Source organism: Perognathus longimembris, chromosome 22 (genome assembly GCF_023159225.1).
Source record: "Perognathus longimembris pacificus isolate PPM17 chromosome 22, ASM2315922v1, whole genome shotgun sequence".
Lineage (NCBI taxonomy): Eukaryota > Metazoa > Chordata > Mammalia > Rodentia > Heteromyidae > Perognathus > Perognathus longimembris.
Window position 1 is genome coordinate 7,328,962 of NC_063182.1, and position 22,343 is coordinate 7,351,304.

Here is a 22,343-nt window from a genome sequence, read left to right on the forward strand (position 1 = left end):
ACACTCAAGGAGCATATATTTTCATACAAACTGTGCGCGTCCTCATCTGTACTTCAAAGTGTCTGCATATGACTTACAAATACACAATAAAATGAAAATGCTATCTAAGTCCGGCGTGGTAGCTCACACCTGTAATCCTCAGAGGCAGACTGGGAGGATCACATTCCAAGGCTAGCCTGTGTAGAAGTTTATGAGACCTATCTCATTCAGGAAGCTGAGTGTGGTGGTTCCTGCCTATGGTTCCAGCTACATTGAAGGCCACAGGTAAGAAGATTGTGGTCTGAGGCTAGCATGGGCAAAACCACAGACCCTTTGCATTAGTGGCTCATGCCACTAGTATTTTTTTTTTAAAACTAGCTACTCAGGAGGCTGAGATCTGGAGCCTCTTTGTTTGAAGCTAGTTCAGGAAGAAATATCTGAGAGAGTGGCTGGGAATACGGCCTAGTGGTAAAAGTGCTTGCCTCGTATACATGAAGCCCTGGGTTCAATTCCCCAGCACCACATATATAGAAAAGGCCAGAAGTGGCGCTGTGGCTCAAGTAGCAGAGTGCTAGCCTTGAGCAAAAAAGAAGCCAGGGACAGTGCTCAGGCCCTGAGTCCAAGGCCCAGGACTGGCAAAAAATAGAAGAAAGAAAGAAAGAAAGAAAGAAAGAAATGTCTGAGAGATTCCATGGTCAATTAACCAGCAAAAAGCCAGGCTGGTAGTATGGCTCAAGTAGTAGAGTATTAACTGTGAACAAGAAAATGGAGTGTGAGGCCCTGAGTTTGAGCCCAGGTACCAGAAAATAAAAACAAAACCATGAAGCCCTAGCTGAAAAGTAACTAAAGCAAAACAAAAAACAAGCAGGGCATAGCTCATATGGTACAGTTCAATGTCCTCAGTTCATACCCTAGTGCTGCCCAAACAAACAAAATGCTAATAAAAAGTTGTTCAACTATACTGTAAAGGAAAGAACGATCAGAAAAATATCTGTGAATGCCTAGTGTGAGCACAAATTGAAAGATACAGTAGGCCAATTATATTTCCCATTCTAAAACAAGTTTACTTTTGTCTTCGGTAGGTTGGAGTTGGGGTGTTTGTTTTTATCTGTTGACAAGGTCTCTCTCTGTAGCTCAGGGTGGCTTCCAACTCACCCAGGTGCTAAATTTACAGGCCTGCAGAACCACCTCTGGCTTGCATCAGCTGAGTTCTGACATCCCAGGAAATGAAGAAAGAGAAGCACGGAAGAATGATAGGAGACAGCAAAGCAGCCAGGGCCTCTACAGACAAGGACCATTGCTGTATAATCTCCCAGAATTTCCTCAAGAAAGCATTTGTTAAGACCTCTTCAAAGCACTCACACTGAGAAAGTTTTGGGTTTTTTTTTCACAAGTAACTGCTTCTTTAACACCCCTCCCCCAATGCAGCCTTCTTTCTGAAAAAGAAGCTATAACTGTATTCCCCATTTAGCTAGTTTTCTCTCTCTGCTCAGTCTCAAGGGAAGCTGAAAGGCAATAAGAAAGCCCATGATCCAGGTTTGTTCACACAAGGGGCAAAGCTTGAGGAAAGAACCAGTAATCAGGATTAACTAATTTAATGCCTGGCTTGTTTATACTGCAGAAAACATCACCTGGTGATGTTTCCATTGATCCCTTCAGAGTGGTATCTTTATGGCTTTTGCACACTGTGAAAATAAATGAACAGTTTTGTAACAAAGCAAAAGAATTAATCAAAGGAGGAAAACAAGTCCCAGAAACACATATGAATAAGGAATCGCGCAAAGCTTGCCCCAATCCCTTTATGATACGGCTGCAGCTGCTGCAGGTGTTGGTATACAAAGAGCACAGACACAAGTGTAAGGAAACTTGGACTACAAGAAGCCTTCTAGAAGCAACTGCACCTTCACTACAAAGCACTAAGGGCGATGGAATCAATGAAACACGGGCTCTGTTTGGGATTGGAGGCAATTGGGGAGCATTTTCCTTTTTTTCACTCTATCTCCAGGGGAGAGCTGGGGTGATGGGAATATAGAGAAGTCAAGAAGACCCAAGCAACCTCAAGAGGCGCAGGCGCCTGGGCCTGCAAAGGAGAGCAACTGAATTCTGGCCGTCAGGTTATGAGTCAAGGCCCTATCAGAAGCCGCACACAATAAAAGTATCAAGAAATAAGAGGAGTAAGAGGAGTAGACACTTATTAATAGCATATGTCCAGCAATATGATCAGCTCTCAGACCTCTTCTATTTTTCATGGGAACTCAGTAAGAAAAGTGTGATTATGTTCTGTTTGCAGAAAGGGTAACTAAAAAGGGAGAATTTAGAAAATTTTTATCCACGTTTGGTCCTGGAATCTAACGCAGATACGAATCAAAATCACATGTTTCGTGATTCTTGGTACCATATCCTCTCCAAGAGTGAAGAACGTATTTTGAGACATAAAACCTTAAAGTATCAAAATGACCGAGCAGAAGGCAGAAGAGGGCCCTTGGACTGTGTGCCATTGGTGGGGAAGCATGCTGAGACGCATGGCAAGGCCACTTCTTCCAACTGATTAACTGAGAGATGTGAGCTCTATAGCACAGCCCATGAGAACCATGCCTCGGGCACCTGCGGCTAATAGCGAAGGGCAACAAGGAGACTCCCTCCCTCCCTGCTGTCAAATGTATCATTTCTTACCATCCTTTTCAATCTAAAATAGAGACCTGGGCCGGTTGCCAAGAAATAACCAGCGATCCTCCTTTTGTATTTCTCTAGGAATGTACACAACCAGCATCGTCAACGAGAGGAGAATGGACTCAAGGCTAGTTCCTGCCTCACTAGAGTGACTCCCTGTACCTTCATGAGAACAAAACCTCTGAAATGAAGGCAGAGTAACAAGGCTGGTTTCGTGAGGAAGCTTTAGTTGAGTAGATCTTACCTTGCCAGGTGCCTCCTTAATCCTGCCACATTTGGTCATCTAAAACCACTTCCTTCTTCATTTTCAGCCCTCCATTGCTGGCACTGAGGTTGAAGATTTGGGTAATGAACTCTCTCATGTTCCTCCCTTGCCATCTGGGATTATTAGCTTTCTAATAAATTGTTTCAACTTGTGCATTTTTTGGATCTCACTTAGATGAATTGTGCAACATTCATATATAGCAAATGCTGGCTGATTAGAATCAACGAAGGCCCTTAGAGTTGCCAGCAAAAATAGGCCCTTAGCTGCACATGTTATTTAGGCTAATCATCTGAAAGGCACCTGGTTATTTTTAGAAAGAACTTTTTACACTCACATTCTTATGTCCTCTGTTATGTACGTATGTACGTACTCAATGGAATTTGGATGGATTCTTGCAAGCCAACTATACCATCAATAAATGTGTTATTACTTTTTTTTTCCAGCCCTGGGCTTGAACTCAGGGCCCAGGCATTGTCCCTGAGCTTCTTTTGCTCAAGGCTAGCACTCTACCACTTGAACCACAGCACCACTTCTGGCTTCTGTGTCTGTGGTACTGAGGAATTAAACCCAGGGCTTCCTGCATGCAAGGCAAGCACTCTACCACTAAGCCACATTCCCAGCCCTGTATATGTGTTATATACATTTGGATTTAGAGCTAGACACATTTGTGCTTGAATCCTAGTTTGGCTACTTATAAACCATGTGAACTTGGCTACATTTGTTAACCTCTCAGTTTCTTCCATTTTTTAAATTAAAATAGATACAATAAATCCTTTGCAAGATTTTCATCAGAAATAAAGTAATTTAAACATTTATGTACTTGGCACGGTCTGTAGGCATATTATAGCTTGGTAATTAGTAGCTATTATGTTCACTATAGTTGGTTGATTAATAGAGAATCATGACAGACACATTACAATCTCTAGCAACCCGCAAACCTCCCTTTCTAAAACTGTCACAGAGATAAGTCTCCAAAGCCGTATTTTTATTATGGTGCCCCTTGAATGACTGGCCAAAAATAAGGAAATGTGACTTTAAGCAACTTCCCATTGCTTACCCAGCAAATTGGTATTTTTCCCCCTACACTACAGAATCTCTTTCCTGAAACTTTAGATTAGGAACCAGTCCCATTGGTCCTCTAAACTAAGAGACTGTGAACTGAGCATGTTTGGCAGTGTGCATGTCAAGGCTGTAACATTCTGTCTGCAGAGAATGTTGCCGTATAGGAAGAGGCAGTTCTTGCTTTTTGACTTAGACTGAAAAAGAGCAATGGCTTAACTTTGATAACGTCCCACATGCATGAGAAACCCTATCTCCTCTATCTGTCTGTTTGTCTGTCTATCCCCTTTTGCTTTGAGTGGGTTTGTACTGTCTTCAACCAAAAGGTCTTTGATGGTAGTATTATCTATGTACATGCAGCCACCAGATTTTTCTGTGTGTCTAGGATGGCCTAAGCATTTGAAAGCTATCTGATTGTTTTTATAAGAACTTCACACACTCATGTACCCTTACTCTTGAACGGTATTATTTTCTTCAGGACGTTGCACTTGCTAGGCAAGTACTTGGCTACTGAGCTACATCCTAGCCCACCCTTATTCTTATGTCATCTCTTTTCAACACTTGAAGCACTCTAAGCATACCTCAAAATGTTCATTTTGCCTGCAAATCCTATTTGTATGAAAGAAAAGAAAGAATGCAAAGAGAGCTATGAAAATTCCTCACAATTTCCAGACCCGAAAAAATGCAGAGAAACCCCAGCGTTTTACCTGGTGTTGCACTGGACACGGTTGGCCACTGCTGATCTGGTCCTCCTGGACCAGCCCGTAAAATGCCAGCCTCCTCCAGGTGTACAGAGCTGAATAACATACAAGCCAGACAAGGGTTAGACCACAAGCCACTTCCCAGTTCTTTCACCCTCAGTAATCGCTCCCATCTTTGGAGACACACTGAAGCGAACACATTTTTCACGCGCTTGAACTGAAGCAATTATTGCTGAGCACTCAGTCACCTGTGTAAACTGTAAAAGCATGACTGACTTCCTGCCTGCGATACTACACTGACAGTAAACATATATATCTTTATGGTAATTTTGGTTTTCATTAATACCATGTTATGCTCACTGTGTTGTGCTCGCTGAATCTAACAGAGAGCCCACCAGAGGGCAAGTATCATTTTTAAATCTTAGTGTCGAAGCAGAAATGGAGAGCAAATTCTCAAAAGACCCAGTGTACTACACTGTGCGACAGAAATGACTCTGTAGTATCAATTTTGGTTTTATTTTTTATCCTATTTAAATTTTATGACATCTTAATTGAAATCTGAATAAGACCACATTTGGCTTTCTAGTTCATTTGAAAATAGGACACGGAAATAATATGTTTCAATAGTGTCATTTTGAAGGTGCATCTCATAACTTTGGTACTTTTCAAGCAAAACGCCAATTCACTTGCAAAGGTAAGAGCTGGCAGTATAAAACACGTCTTTACACATTATGTGGCTCTGTTGTAGCTCAGTTATACACAAAGGCTTAAGTTTGTCTCTACTGACAATAAAAAATTCCTTCTGAGTTCCTAAAGAAGTCCTAGCATTCTAGAATCTGCCAGTTGCTGGCCTAAAATCATGACCCAGTTGCAATATGACACCTTCCAAGCCAACTACAAATCTTGTGCCCTTCCTCGATTACTTCTAGTTCAGAAATAGCACCCAGTATGATTTCTTTCATTTGTAATGCTTGAAAGGGTATTAATTTCTTTTAATTTAGTGCATTTTAATGGCCTAAAACTAATTTTTCACTAACTCTACACATAAGCTTTTCCTTTAGGCACAGATATAGGTTTGATACAGATTCCATTAGCAGTTGTCCAGATATTCGAAGGGCTTAAATTTAGAATTTATTTCTTCTTTGAAATTAAATCATTTGATAATGTGATTATCAGTTTCTTGGCACTCCTCATTTTATGTACAAAGACAGTAAAAAAAAATAATGAATGGATAATAGATAGTAGATCAGCTCTGGAAATAATAATTACTGTCAAAAAAGACAAAGTAAAGCTGGGCACCAGTGGCTTACACTTGTAATCCTAGCTACTCAGGAGGCTAAGATCTGTGGATCACCGTTCAAAGCCAGCCCAAGCAGGAAAGTCCCCATGAGAGCCTTAACTCTAATTAGCCACTCAAAAACCAGAAGTTGCATGGTGGCTCAAGTGTTAAAGAGCTAGCCTTGAGCACAAAGGGGCTCAGGGACAGCACTCAGGCCCTGAGTTCAAGGTCTGCAACTGACAAAAAACAAAAGTCAAAGTAGAAAGAGCAAAATTATATTTAATCTGAGTCTTCGAGTGATACTATTATTCTAGGCTAATTTAAAGCAAGCTAGATTTGGTCTGCAGATATGCAATAAAATCCTTTCATATGGCTCATTGTACGAAGAGCCCAAGCTGTTGATTACAGTAAAAGAGCAAAAAAGATGGAGGGGACAAGGAGAGTATACAAAGCGAACATGAATGAGCATAACAATTATTGTGGTTAATCAGTCAGTGTGAGACAGAAAATCAAGGTAGATAACATATGCGTATACACAGCAAAATGTACCCAAATCTGAAAGCATCTGATTTACACTAAGTACACTAGTTTTGGTGGCACATGGAGCTGGACCCAAGCCCTTGTGCTTGTGAGAAAGGTGCTCTACCTCCTGAAACATGCCTTCTCGTTTTAGTCACAATTTTCTTTTCAGGAGGGACAGAAAGTATAAATAGAGAGGAAAGAGCAATCTGGAATTACTTTGGATGAAAGTACACTGAGACCTGTCTGTGATTTTTTTTTTTCAGGGAAACTCTTAATTTCCAGCACGACATTACACATTTGGCACTGCTAAGTTCTAGGAATAGACATGAAGACAAAAAGAATTCTATTTTCCTGTTAGTATATCTGAAGCTGGTCAGCTTAAACAGTGGTTTCTGGAGAACAGTTGATCTGAACTGTCTCCAGTGAACGTTCCTCCTGAGTGCTGGAGGGAAATACATACCTATGCATGCCCGCTCTCAGGGAAGCAGAATAACGCCAGTCAGGATTGGGCTGTCGTGGCTGCAAAAATCACAAAAGGAGCTCTGTTAAAATGGCAAAACAATGTCGTAACAGGAATGCAGCTAATGGATTAAATGTTTTGAGGCATCTAAACAAAAGTATTGAATGAGACATTTCCTGTGCAACTCTCAGATGACATCTGAATGCCATGGAAGAAAATCACATTGAGAAATATTGTAAGGTCCAGCTATGGCTTGGCTTTGCTCAAAGCAAGTCTCTGTCCTAAACTACTAGAAGAAGGCAATCTGACTTGAGGTAGGAAACGTTTTTTATTGCTTTTGCTCTCAAATGCCCCATTAAAGGCACATCTTCTATTCAGCATTCTAGCTATCTGTGGACACGAGCCTACACATATTCTGCTGGCCTGGCTTGACTGCAGAGAACTGCAATCTGCTGCTGGCTTTGCAGACTGCAGCAAGTTTGACCCAGGGCGGCTATGCCCTGTCAAAATACCAGCAACCGACAGCAGGCTGGCTCTCCTATTGCCTGAAGACGACACTAGAGAGATAGGAAAACAATCCACTGCTGAGCTTGACCTTGTTTTGCTACCTAATCCTTTTCAAAGAAGGGTTCTTGTACCCTGCTTCTGTTGCAGTGCTTTACTTCCTCATTCAATTTCTCTTCGCTAAGCTCTGATTGTTTAACCAGGAGTAGGTGAAATCTGAGAAGATCCTGACTCATTCTGCATCCACCTGTCTGTTGGATTTCTTTTTCTTTGTACACAGTCTACAAACTGCCTAAAATAAAGGGAACCAGGAGAAGATGTAAAGACCTAAAGACGGTTTGAGGAACTATGTGCTGTTTAGATGCTACTCACAATCATTAGATACTAATGACTATCATTTTCTTGGTTCAATTAGCCTCCATTTCATTATGAAAAACTTATGATAGACCTGCTTCTAGATGTGTTTTCATGAACAGATCAAAGTAGGTCCATGACTAAATATGGAGGTCTAGTGGAAAGATTGGGGGAAGGAGGTTGTAATTATTTGTATTTTCCTTTGGTTATAATAATCATACCTAGAAGTAACAAAGCTACAGTAATACAAATAAACCATTTTCCAACTGTCAACAAAACTCTTGTTCCCATTATTCTTGTAGTTCATTTAAGAATATAACATATTTTGTAAACACATTTCATAACACTGAGAGAAGTAATCAGCATTCCAGCCTTCTAGCAGATTGGGGATCATTCCATGGTACCCAGAGAGCCAGACCCAAGGCCCAGACTGGAATACCACACTGGAATATTTTACCTCAAAGGTCCATCCGCTTAGGTCCTCTTCCACTCTGATGGCCAGATATGAACATGAAAGCTATTCTATCCTTGGCTTTAAAGTTCACAAGATACTACTGGTGGTTCACATAAAATATCTACAGTCCAAAAAACAGGAATTCCTATTTCCTACCAGTAGTGTCACAGGCAATGAAAGAAAAAGCATTTGCAGTATAATTTTATAAACTTAACAGTGCAACTGAAATACATTTTTACTAATTATCATCATCATCACCATATCTTCTCTTGCCACCAGCAGCCAGTGTTACCTTGTCCACTGAGAAAATCTTCCTTCAAGAAAGACTGACTTAGGTTTTCCTGTGATTGGGTAACATACATGATGAAAATTGCTACAACTTAATCTTTGGAATAAAATCACCAAGCTCATTTTGCTGAAAGGCATAGTTCTATCAGGACTGAATGGGAAACTCAGTTCATTATGCAATCCTACTTCCTCAATGACACAGATAATTTGTCATGCTGCTATTTTCTATAACAATCAACATGCTTTTCAGGTTCATTTACATGGATCATAGTTATGAGATATCTTATAACAGTAACAGGAAAGGAAAGACAAAAGTAATTAGTACCCCATATTGTTTTAAGAAGTTATATAATATTAAATGATGGACTAAGCACTTTATATATACTATTGTGTATATCTAGGGTGCATTGTGGGTTCTTTTTGTAAACTGGGGGGCTTGAACTCAGGACCTGGGCACTGTCCCTGAGCTTCTTGCTCAATGCTAGTGCTCTATCATTTGGAGCCACAGCTCCATTTCAGGTTTTCTAGCTAGGATTATAGGTATGAGCCACCAATGCCTGAAGTATTGTGTTTGTTTTATTGCTAGTCCTGGAGCTTGGACTCAGGGCCTGAGCACTGTCCCTGGCTTCTTTTTACTCAAGGCTAGCACTCTACCACTTGAGCCACAGCACCACTTTTGGCTTTTTCTATATATGTGGTGCTGAGTAATCGAACCCAGGGCTTCATGTATACGAAGCGAGCACTTTTACCAGTAGGCCATATTCCCAGCCCACCAGTGCCTGACTTACTGCTCTCTTTGTATACTAGGATTTTTTTATGGATTTCTCATAAAACATACAAATAGCCTCAAGTATACATAAATGCTGCTTCAGAACCTAAACGTATTCTGGTATTTAGTATGTTTTAAAAATATTTTTAAATAAATAAAATATTGTACAATGTCAATAATGTCATATTTAAGTTACCAAATTGAGAAATATGAGAATTAGGTTAAATTATTTGCCTAATTTAGTGAGTTTCGCTGACAAGTCCATTTTAGGTACCTCTAAAACAAACAAAAAAAAAGTACGCTTTTTTTTTTTTTGCCAGTCCTGGGGCTTGGACTCAGGGCCTGAGCACTGTCCTGGCTTCTTTTTGCTCAAGGCTAAGATTTTACCACTTGAACTACAGCGCCACTTCTGCTTTTTTTCTGTATATGTAGTGCTGAGGAATTGAACCCAGGGCTTCATGTATACTAGGCTCTACCACTAGGCCACATTCCCAGCGCCCAATAAGTATGCTCTTTAAATAAACTTAGGTGGAATAATGTGCATTTTGTTTCTTTTTTCAACCCCCTTTTTCTTACTTTTGAGTTCCTAAAATATCAGTGTGTGTGTGTGTGTGTGTGTGTGTGTGTGTGTGTGTATGTTGCTCCTGGGGCTTGAACTCAGGGCTTGGGTACTGCTGTCCCTGAGCATTTTTGCTCAAGTATTCTATCACTTGAGCCTTAATTCCTATTCTAGCTTTTTGGTGGCTAATTGGAAATATGAGTCTCATGGACTTTCTTGCCTAGGCTAGCTTCAAACCCTGATCCTTATATCTCAGCCTTTGGCATAGTTAGAATGGATTACAGGTGTAAGACATTGGTTCCAGCCAACATAAATCGATTATAAAACAAAATTAAACATAACAGAAATGCAATAAACTTGGAAATTTTTCAGTTGAAAAGTTAACTATTGATTTCTTTCTCTCATATGAGGGACACACGGACTGTGATTATTAGTTCTCAATTATTTGGCCATTACATCTCAGGACTATCCCCAATTTCCATTAGTGAAGAACTCTAGTATTTCCCATTGTTCCAAAGTTTAATCTTTTAGAATAACAATAACAAAACCTCAGATGTGGAAAAAAATCAGTTAAGTAGTCTATGTATCATTGAAGAAAAAGAACCCATTTGAGTTTCTCTTAAAATTATAGCAAAGATTGCCAAGTGCCAGTGGCTCACCCTTGTAATCCTCCTAGTTAAGGAGGCTGAGATCTGAGGATCCTGGTTCTAAGCCAGCCTGGGCAGGAAAGTCCATGAGATCATCTCCAATTAACCCACAAAAAGCCAGAAGTGGAAGTATAGCTCAAGTGATAGAGTACTAGCCTTGAGAGAAAAATCTCAGGGACAGCACCTGGACCTTGAGTTCAAGGTCTAGGGCACACACACACACACACACACACACACACACACACACACACAATTTATAGCAATGATTAATTTATCCTGTAATAAGTTATAATTAATTAATCAATTTCTAATTTGTGCCATAGGATATTTGAAATACAGAAGGATGAATCGCTTCTTCTAAAACAGATTTAAAGTGAAACAGGTAAATAAATCCGATGTTGTTCAAGAACTCACATGACTGCAGAGTGAAATAACATTGTCTTATAACCATGGAAATATACATTGATATCATCAATAAGCTGCTCTCTGAGACTTGAAACGACATGGAATATCTCCTTGTTTCTAGATAACAGGGCTCTATTAGAATGTTTCTACAGAAGATTCTTCATAATGATATTTTATGAACATTGGGATAAACTCTGTTGAGCTGAATTCTAAGATGGTGCCAATATCTCCCACAGCCAATGTACTTCCCTGCATCATCTCCAAACTGTGATTTGACAGATCTTATTCCCACATTTTCATTGCATAATAGAGCTCAGTTGTGTTTAAGGAGTGGGACTAACTCAATCACATGAGCCTTTTAAATCCAAGTTTTAGGGTAAGAGATAGTGAGACAAGTATGAGATATAAGAGAGATTCCATGTGAGAGAGGATTCTCTATTGCCAGTCTTGAAGATGGAGCAGGCCAGTGTGGCAGGGCCTAATACCAACCTCTGGGAATGGAAAAATGACCCTCCAGAAACAGTAGGTAAGAAAATGTGGGTCACAGTCCCCAAGGACCTAAATTCTGCTAACAACTTAAATGAGCTGGAAAGTGTATTCTTCCCCAGAGCCTCCACAAGAGTACTGAGCCCAGCCAACATGTTGAATTCAGCCTTAGAAAAACTCGAGCAGAGAATTCAGCTACATAGTGAAGGACTATGAGATACCAAGTGGGTGAGATGGTAATTTGTTATGAAACAGTAGGAAAAATACTATATTAAGACAAAAAGGATATAACATTGAAAGCAATCACTTTTGTGTTATAAGTAAGAAGATGATAAACCTGAGAATTCTGTGTAGAATACTTCTCTCTGAATGGCCATTTACAGTCCTAATTCACAGAGCAGGAAAGTACAGTAAATATGACTTATATATCCAATGGGTTCCGGTACAACAAAAAACACTAAGTCTGCATAATTCTCAATACACAGCCTGCTAGTGCAGCAGCTACCCTCTCACTAACAGCTACATCTACCTCCCTGGAGCCCAGAGTTCTGACCTGCAAGGCCAGAAAGGAACTAACATTTCTCCTCACCTTTGCAATGTCAGGTATTTCTGTGCATGAGTCAGTTTGAAATTCTGGAAAGAAAAATGCTTGCATAATTTTTAGGTTAACAGAATTAAAACTGCTAAGGAATCTCCCTGCCTTTAGGGGTTTTTTTTGCACCTATGATTATAGATTAAATTACTCAAAATGTTGTCATATGGTTCAGCTATATTTATGTTTGTTTTATAATATGTATGGAAGAAAATCTACCCAGGTGAAGTCCTATAAAGGTCACATTCAAAAACATATAGAGGCTTAGTGCTATCAAATTCTGCTAAATCTCTGGGGTTGGTGATGGTAATTTTTCCTCAAACATTCACAAACTGACATTATTCTGACCTCTCATTGAGAGCAAACATTGGTTGCCAACCATGGCAAGTATCCAGAATTGACTCTACTATTCTGTCAAGCAAACAGCATGCCAATAGACAATGTGTAATATGCCAGGCTATGTCCCTGTAGAGTGTTCTGAGTTACACCAGATGCCCATGTGACAGCTCACTCCTGTGTCAGAGGAAAGGATAAGCCAATGACATTCAAGCCACAATAAATAGATTTCTTCATCAATCAGAATGTGCACAAGATAAAGAAAGAAGAGCTCAACCATAATTCCATCTGGCTCAGCAGTCTGCAGAAAAACAAAGGAAATAAGTAATATTGGACCAAAGAAAACCTTTTCTCAGAACAGTCCTACAACAGAAACAAAACTGGCAAAACAAAATAGCCCCACCCATTAAAAACTAGCTATCAGAACCAAGTGCTGGTGGCTCATACCTGTAACCCTAGCTACTTGGAAAGCTGAGAATGGGAGGGTTGTGGTTCAAAGCCAGCCCTGGCAGAAAGTTCACAAGATCCCATCTCAACTGATAGCCCGGCACAAAGGCATGCGCCTATGATGCTAAGTTATGTGGGAGGATCATGGCTCCAGACCAATCTGAAAAGAAAGGTCTGAGAAATCCATCTTAATGGAAAGATGCTGGGCATAGTTGTACACACTTGCTAGTCCAGCTAGGATGGAAAACCTAAAATAGGTGGATCACAGTCCAGGAATACTCAAGGACAGAAAGTGAGACTCTTTCTCAAAATAACCAGTGCACCAAAATGGCTAGAGACAAGGCTCAGTGGTAGAGTGTCTGCCTGGAAATCACAAGACCCTGAGTTCAAGCCCTAGTATCACCAGATACCTATCTATCTGTCTACCTACCTACCTACCTACCTACCTACCTATTTGGTTATCAGAGATGAAGCACTGAAATGAGCCAGGTGCTGGTGGCTCATGCCTGTAATCCTAGCCACTCAGGAAGCTGAGCTCTGAGGATTAAGGTTTGAAGCCAGTCTGAGCAGGAAAGTCCATGAGACTCTTATCTCCAATTAATCATAGAAAAAGCCAGAAGTGGTGCTGTAGCTTAGGTGGTAGAGTGCTAACCTTGAGCAAAAGATGCTTAGGGACAGCACCCAGGCCCAGAGTTCAAGACCCAGGACCACTATGAATGTATGAATGAATGAATAGAATTTTTGTTTACTCTGATCACTGTGTAATTTTAAAAAATCAACATCACGGGGCTGGGGATATAGCCTAGTGGCAAGAGTGCCTGCCTCAGATACACGAGGCCCTAGGTTCGATTCCCCAGCACCACATATACAGAAAACGGCCAGAAGCGGCGCTGTGGCTCAAGAGGCAGAGTGCTAGCCTTGAGCGGGAAGAAGCCAGGGACAGTGCTCAGGCCCTGAGTCCAAGGCCCAGGACTGGCCAAAAAAAAAAAAAAAAATCAACATCATGCAACCCTGGAGGAAATTAAGAAACAAAAATGAGAGGCTAAAGCTTTCAGTTCACTGCATCTGGATTTAGGGTAAATATGCACAGGCAATGGCAAAAACAATTAAGGATTTGGTGGCCAACTGCTTTAAAATAAGTGAAAGTGAATACAAACTTAAACATCTCTCTGCTGTTCCTTCGTAATTTCTACATGCTGTGCCAACTAGTTCCATGGAGGAAAAGTTGGATAAATCTACCCAGAATACTGAGGGTGACTCATTAGCAATCATACCACAAATATAGAGATTCTATCTGAAGATCCCATCTTTTCTTATGGAGACTATGACTACAGTGCCAACTCTTTTAATGTGAGGCTTTTAGAAGCCTCCAATGATGAATTCAGCCCTTTCCTGCACAGGTGACTCATGAGATGAAATATTTTTAAATAAAATCCACCAGTAGATTAGAGCATTATGTTTAATAAGCAAAAAGAGAAACTTTATGAAAGAACAGAGATAAACTATCTCTGTAAGCTTTGCCAATAGTAAAGTAAAAACCAATATATTAGCTGCTAGTCACATTTTACTGCATCCACCCACACACACGTATTATCTCCTTCTGCATACCCTTACTCTTTGCAAAGGCAATCAATTTATACTAGTACATGAACTATTCAAATAGTATCCAAAATGTCTACATATCACATCTCAAAAGTAATATGAACACTGAGATTTCTGGCTACTTCTACCATTTAACTAAGAAATCTTTGGAGTCAGACAATTATATCTTAAAATACTACTCGCTGTCACTGTGCATATTACATAACGTCTCTGAGCTTATTTCCTACTATGCTGGATGTTTGTAAGTGTTTCTTTAATGCATGGCTTACAGGGAATGGGGGTTAAAACTACATTTATACATATTACATCACAGGAAACTTTAATGCAGGAGGATGGTCAGTGAGTACAAATTCCTTTACTCTTCATTTCCATCTTTTTTAAATTATATTTTGTTTCTCCCTCCTTTAAAAAAAATTAATTCCGAGTTCCTAAATATCAGCTCCACTTCTGGCTTTTTGGTGGCTAATTGGAGGTAAAAAGTCTCACAGAGGGGCTGGGAATATGGCCTAGTGGCAAGAGCACTTGACTCATATACATGAAACCCTTGGTTCGATTCCCCAGCACCACATATACAGAAAATGGCCAGAAGTGGTGCTGTGGCTCAAGTGGCAGAGTGCTAGCCTTGAGCAAAAAGAAGCCAGGGACAGTGCTCAGGCCCTGAGTCCAAGGCCCAGGACTGGCAAAAAATAAATAAATAAATAAATAAAAATAAAAATAAAAAGTCTCACAGACTTCAAACCACATTCTTCACATCTCAGTCTCCTGAGTAGCTAGGATTACAGGCAGGAGCTAACAACAGCAAGTGGCTCCTACCCACTTTTAATCTAAGTACATGGCATTAATTATACCCCCAGCACTTTCCTGACATTTGCAGTAAGGAAAGAGAAAACTCAGTGTAGGAAAGTAACAACTTAATACAGCAATGATGACTTTCCAAATCAAGCTCCTTTTGTTCCTGTTTTGCCATGCTGTAAAAACGTGACTCACTCTCTACCCTGTAACTGCAATTATTTCAAGAGCTTCCAGAAGAAAGTGTCCAGCAGAAAATGTACTTCTATTAAGTCCCTGTACTGTCCTGGCAAAATCCCACAAGAGTAATCACTTTCTGTCATAATTTTCTCCCTAGATTAAAGGTTTGTGTACAAAAGCAGCTATGAACATAGAGGTCAATGTAAGACAGAAACATATTCATGTATCAAATTGCCCCAAGCAATCAGTAAGGAAAGGGTGAGAATGTCAGTTCTCTGAGGTTCAGCTCACAGCTGGTGGCAAAGGTAAGCGTTGCCCGGCTTGCATTCTATTCTTCTGCAACCAATGCCGGTCCCTAAGGGCTTCATAGGAATTTGCTAAATGCCTACAGTATCATTATTTAAACCCAAATCTTTTTGTATGCTTCCAAATGCTATGATCTAAGATTTCTGATTCACCACTTCTTTGGTATCTTTGATTCACTGCCCTTCCATTTTCTTAATCTGCAGTCTGCCTCCTGTGGTTACTCAGCATAGATGAACATGAGGCTCTTCTGATAAGCAAATATAGCTCTCTGCAAGACCCACAGGAAAATCAACCAATAATGAAAACTTCTGTGCTTATGCATGACTTCTTTCAAGATTGTCATTGATGTAGCATGTGACAATATGAACATTAATAAAATGTAACAAGATGTGAATAAAATACATCATAAAAATATAGAAGAGGGCTGGGAATGTGGCTTAGTAGTACAGTGCTTGCTAGCATGCATGTCGCTCTGGGTTCAATTTCTTAGTCCCATATAAACAGAAGAAGCAGGAAGTGGAGCTGTGGCTCAAATGGTAGAGCGCTAGCCTTGAGCAGAGAGAGGTTCAAGAACAGTGCCCAGGCCCTGAGTTCAAGCTCTAAGAATGGCACATATATACATATATATGAGATAAAATATTAGAACTAACTCTAATAGCCCTCGCTACAAACTAGTGGTTCAGAAGGAAATTCATCACTATTTATGGGGTAAATTTTTGGCTTTTGCAATTAAAGTTTAATATATCACTCTATTGATCTCTATTGCTTCAAACATTCAAGCACGCACAGAGACAAAAATACTATGCAAACACACTGATGCATTCATGCACTTTTCAATGATTTATATACATTCTTCATAACTGAGCAATATTGCCTTATGCTTAAAAGTCAAACCTAGTACATATGCTGCTAGTATCTGTCCTCATGTGCAGAAAAGTCATCTACTTTCCAAGCCTTTTGTAGCTATCACAAATCAAACTGCAGACAAAAAAATGGGCATGCACTTTGCAAGTATTGTTATTGTACTTAAAGCCATGAGGAGTTTGAAAAGTCTACTTCATATCTCATCAAATGATCCACAGGGAATCAAAAGATGATGGACTGCACTTAAGAGGAGTGTAGGAATACAATCTTCAAATGAATTCGGAGTATGCCAAGAAAGGTGGCAAACTAGAATTCTTTTTCTCTTTCTCTCCAGTTTCTGTTCTGCTGTTCAACGTCCACACAGCATTCTACCATCTCCCTTGCCTAGCCAGACAGATTAGTACTTAAGGTTTGCCTTAACCATTACCCATTTCCTCTTACAGAAGAGGGGCCACATCAGACAGCTACAGCAAACTCTGGATTCAATGGAAAGTCTACATACTATGGATTTGTCATGATGTGAGTTTCCAAAGGATCCTGTTACATTATCTAGTGTAATTACTACAGATACTACCTGGACAATCTACACTGCAGACAGTCCAAAGTACAAACGTGACTGGTACCCAGAGGTGACCCCAATGACCCCTAGAGGTCTCAGAGCTTTTTTGGAAAATAAACAAATAAAAACACTCCTATAAGATTTAAAAAATAACAGCAGAGGCCTTTCTTCCTTGAATCACATAATGTTGTTTCCTAAAACATTATCCTTATTCCCAGGCCTGTTCTGTTTCTCTACAGAGCTGTGCTTTCGTATCACATATTTAAAATTAATCCTCACTTTTCAAACAATTGAATGGATGATTCCTGACACATGTGAAAAGAAAATGGGAAGTAAAACCATTTCATAGTGCTACTTTTTTAAGAAAGGAAACAGCATATTACAAGCCAATATGAAGTACTAACACAATTTATCAATAACTCCTGTCAACTACTAAGTCAGTAAACCATCCACATCATATGGAGAGACATGTAAAAAAAAAAAAGCATGATCTTCTAGAAGACTCTTTGGCCACTATCTCACCTCATTGTGAGGAACAACCTCATTTTTGAGAATAATCAGGTTCCCAGCACTCTGCCCACTTTGGCCTGTGAGGTGCCTGTTGTCAGTCACTGCTGCTTGGGCTCCCCCAGGTCCTGGTCCTGTCTGGAGCCCTGTGTTGTAAAACATAAAAGTATCACTCCCTGATCCTGCTGTCAGGCAGGCCTTGTAGCAGTAGGTCTTGGTGAGGGAGCCATTCCCTCGCACCTCAATGAAATGAGGCTGCACTTTGAGGCCATGTGGTATCCTGGCATCAATATTGTTGTTGGCCTGCTTGTACAGTTCTGCAGGACACCGCTCCCTCACTCCACAGAAACCTCTACAGCACGAAGTGCCGTAGGCAGTGTAGTGAGAGCACTTGATGATGCTCAGAACAATGATTGTCAAAAGAAATATAAAAGACACTGTGCTTAATGCTATTATCAGATAAAGTGTAATTTCAGAGTATGTCCGAGAGCTCTTAACGTGTCTCTGAGTATCAGGGAGGATTTTAGAAACCCTGTCCACCACAGCTATTGTAATGGCCACAGAGGCTGATAGTGACGGCTCTCCATTGTCACGGACCACCACAGTCAGATTGAAAGTTGTACCACTTTCATCGCCTATCTTCCTGGTAGTCCTAATTTCTCCTGTGTGCAGCTCTACTTTAAAGAGGTCCAGGTCAGAAGTTTGGATTAGATGGTAAAAGAGCCAAGCATTTTGCCCAGAGTCTGAATCCATGGCTATGACTTTGGTGACCAGGTACCCAGCTGGGGCAGTTCGAGGCATCATCTCAATGGCTGGTGATGAATTGCTTGAGGTAGGGTACAGAATGTGTGGGGCGTGGTCGTTCGTATCCACCACGTACACATTGGCAGTCACAGTGCTGCTCAGTGGTGGGCTCCCGTTGTCCTGGGCTTCCACAGTCACAAAGAACTCCCGGAACTTCTCGTAGTCAAAGGAGTTGACAGCGTAAAGGCTGCCACTGGCACTGTTAATGGAGACATACGAGGTGACTGGCAGCCCTTGAATCTCCCGGTCTACGAGAGAGTAGGTCACCTCTGCATTCTCCTTTTCATCTGGGTCTGTGGCTTGCACGGTGCACAGTAACACCCCTGGCAGATTGTTCTCCTGGATGTAGATGGAATAGGAGTCCTCCAAGAAGCTTGGTGGGTTGTCATTGATGTCAGAGATCTCCACCCGAAATGTCCGCTGGGCCCTGAGCTGTGGTATTCCCCCATCCGTGGCGGTCACTGTGATGTTGTAGGCAGCCACCCGCTCCCGATCCAGCGGCCCGCTCACCTCCAGGGTGTAGGAGTTTCCAAAGCCATTCAGCCGGAAGGGCAACGTGGCCTCCAGAGCCAGTCTCACTTTCTGGTTGGGACCTGAGTCTTGGTCATTGACACTGAGAAGGGCCACCACAGTGTTGGGTGCTGCATCCTCGGGCACTGGGCTATACAGGACGGTGAGCACCACCTCGGGTGCATTGTCATTCACATCCACAATGTCCACCAGCACCTTGCAGTGACCGGCCATGGGCACTGGACCCCGGTCGGTCGCTTGCACGTAGATCTGGTAGGAGGAGGCCTCCTCATAATCCAGTGCCCCGCTGACTCGAACTTCCCCGGTCCTGGCATCAATGCTGAAGAGCTGCCTCTCCCGGTCCGAGGTGTAGCTGCTCAGGGCGTACAGGAGGTCACTGTTGGAACCCTCATCCGGGTCCGAGGCGTTCAGCTTCACCACCAAGGTGCCCGGAGGCGCGTCCTCCCGCAGCTGGACTCGGTAGGTGGACTGATCGAAGGCAGGAGAGTTGTCGTTAGTGTCCAGGACCCGGACGGAGATCTGCGCGGTGCCGGAGCGGGCTGGGCTGCCCCCGTCTGTGGCTGTGAGCACCAGGCGGTGCAAGGCGGCCTGCTCGCGGTCCAGGCCCTTCCGCAGCACCAGCTCCAGCACCTTGCTGTTCTCCTGCAGGGGCTTCAGGTCCAGTTCAAAGTGCTCGTTGGGGCTGAGTTCGTAGGTCTGCACCGAGTTGGCCCCCACGTCCGGGTCCTGCGCGCTCTCGATATGGAAGCGCGCTCCGGGTGCCACGGACTCGCTGACCTGGAGCTGGTAGTCGGCCCGCGGGAAGCGCGGCGCGTGGTCGTTGATGTCGAGGATCTCCACCTCCACGGCGCTCACGGCCACGGGGCTGTGCGCCAGCACCTCCAGGCTGAGCAGGCAGCGCGGCCGCTGCTCGCACAGCGCCTCGCGGTCCAGGCGCTCGTTGACGAAGAGCGCGCCGCTCGCCAGGTCCAGCTCCAGGTAGCGCGGGCTGGGCGCGCCCAGGTGGCTGATGCGCAGGCAGCCCGGCCCCAGGCGCCGCAGCTCCAGCCCCAGCGCCCGCGCCACGTTGCCCACCAGCGCGCCGGGGGCCTGCTCCTCCGGCACCGAGTACCGGAGCTGCGAGGCCGCCGGGCCCGGCAGCAGCAGCAGCAGCACCAGCAGCCGCCGCCAAGACAGCCAGGGTGGCGGCCGCCGGGCGCGTGGCTGCGCGGCCGCCCGCTCCATAGCCACCGGCGGCGGCGGAGGCAGCCGGGCAGGGCCCGAGGCAGCAGCCTGGCCGTGCGGGGCTCCACGCCCGGCCCCGCCTCCGCCTCCGCCTCCGCCTGCGCCCCCGCGCGCGCGGCCCCCGGCCGGCTCCTCCGCGCCTCGCGCGCTAGCAGACGCCCGGGGCCGCTCCCCTCGCGGGCCCGCGGACGGACGGACGGCCCCGCGACCCCCGCTGGCTCCCCATCTCCCGGCGCCGCCTCCAGTCGCTTCCTGCCGCCGCGGCCGCCGCTCCCGCGGGGAGGGAGGAAGAGGGAGCCGAGGGGAGGGGGCGAGGCGAGGGGAGCGCTCCGCCGCCGGCCCAGCGCCGCTCCCGCACCGCGGGGAGGAGGGACGGACCGCGGCCCCGCGCTGCCCAGCCGCCCCGGCGACTCCCGCCCGCTCTCCCGCGCGCCCCGGACCTGCCGGGTCCCGGCGGACCGCGGGAACCAGGCCACTCCCTGTCCTCCCCGCCCCCACCGCCCCGGCCGCGCGCCGCCCGCGACCCGAGTCCGTCGCGTCTGGAGAGGAACGGGGACCATTCAGAGGGGACGAGCGTGGCGGGGGGGGGGGGGGGGGGAGGGCGCTCCGGGATCGCCAGGGTGGGGGTGATTGTTTGCTGAGCTGTCCACAGCCTCTCTCTCACAGTAACACAGAAAGTGCCTGCGTAAACCCTCGGTCCAAGCACAGCCCCTAACACGTGCCCTCCTATTTCTGGGAAGAAACCTAAAACTAGCACCCTGGGATCCAGCACTCAGTACTGCCCCCAGCCAATGGGGCCTCCCTTTCGGTGTGTGCTTTGGCAATAAGCCCGTATTTCAGTGCTTAAATTTCTCTCTTTATAAACAATTGGCTCCGTGAAACTGTAAGAAAACCTCTTATTTGACCCCTGTGGACCACAGCCGAAATTTTAAGAGATGCATCTTGCAAGACTTCCCCAATCTTCACGGCTGGTTTTGCTTTGCTTCTTTCCCCCTGCCCCCCCCCCCCCCCGGCCCAATCCATCATTCAAGACATTCTCTTCCAAGACTGATTTTTAAATTTTATTTTCTTTAATGGAGGACAATGTCTTCAAGAGCCTGCAAAACATTCAATCAAGAGAGGTACTCTTGATCTTCCAAGCCAGGTTGGAATTCGAACTCCATTACTTGGCAGAAAAAAATAATAATAATCCGCTACTGTTAAGCAAAATATAGGAAGCTGGGGTTTGTCGTGGCAGCAACTTATCTTCTATAACATGAGAGGTTTGTAGGCCTGTGTTTCTGTGCCCCTAAGACTCCCCTTATATTGCTCCAAAGGACACATATAGATAAATGCTCTTCAGTGAGTAAGAAAGCAGAAGCAGCAGAGGAAGCCTTCAGTGTGGTGTTACTGCCTCTGCTTCTCGTTCTGAATAGTCATTCTTCCCAGTCCTCTCATCTCTCTCACGGAGGTTTTAAATTATCCCTGTCATACAACAACAACAACAAAAAGCACTCACTAATTAATGTCTTTTCTCTTCCTCATCTCCAAGTACCCTTGCATTTGCAGATACTCTCCCTGGGTCTCTGAGTATGGAGTGGAATCAACCCTGGGTGAGACCTGACATTTGGCACTCTTCTCTCTTTGAGAGAACCATGGAAGGATCCACGGTTATGATCCTAACATCCAGTTTTCAAAGGCCTGAACTAGCACATCCCTTCATTCATTCCAACCACCAAGGGCACTAACAACACTCCACAACCTAATTTTATCTAGAGAAACTCCCAGCTTCCTCCAATCACTGCTGCATCTTATTTGTCCTTTTTGTTCGTTCCATCAAGGGTTCAGAGTGGGAAGCAATTTCTATCCAAATCTATTCCTGTCTCCTTCCTTAGGTCTCTGGCTTCTCCCTCTTCTGTCTGCATCCTCCCCAAATATCCCTTGGTTATTCTGTCTTTTGGCTGTGGTAATTTGATCTCAGGCAGCCTTAATTTCTCAAGTGCACCAATTGTAGACCTGGCCTATGTCCTCACCCATTACTTATTTCTGAAAACAAATGGCTTATAAGTGGAATCAAGTTATAAATTGTTAGGGAAAGTGACCTTTTTCCCCCTTCATCTCCTCCCAGCTCACACAGTAGCTGCCATGGCTGCCCACAGCTCAGAAGCCCGCCCCTGGGCACTGACCATGCATGGCCCTGTGCCCCAGAAAAGATCACAGGC

The 22,343-nt window shown here is 43.8% G+C and overlaps 1 protein-coding gene across 3 annotated transcripts in view; it reads right to left on the minus strand.

The window, feature by feature from the left end:
- The window catches only part of LOC125340045 (protocadherin alpha-C2), a 136,407-nt gene that overhangs the window by 22,102 nt on the left and 91,962 nt on the right, over positions 1-22,343 (minus strand). For 2 of the 3 annotated variants that reach the window (XM_048331448.1, XM_048331446.1), the window contains 2 exons: positions 6,936-6,994; positions 4,681-4,769 (listed from right to left, as the gene is read on the minus strand). In XM_048331448.1, coding sequence (XP_048187405.1) covers positions 4,681-4,769; positions 6,936-6,994 — 148 coding nt within the window. Of the gene's footprint in view, positions 1-4,680; positions 4,770-6,935; positions 6,995-17,598; positions 20,242-22,343 lie in introns of those variants that run through there. The other variant, XM_048331447.1, reaches the window with a different exon arrangement.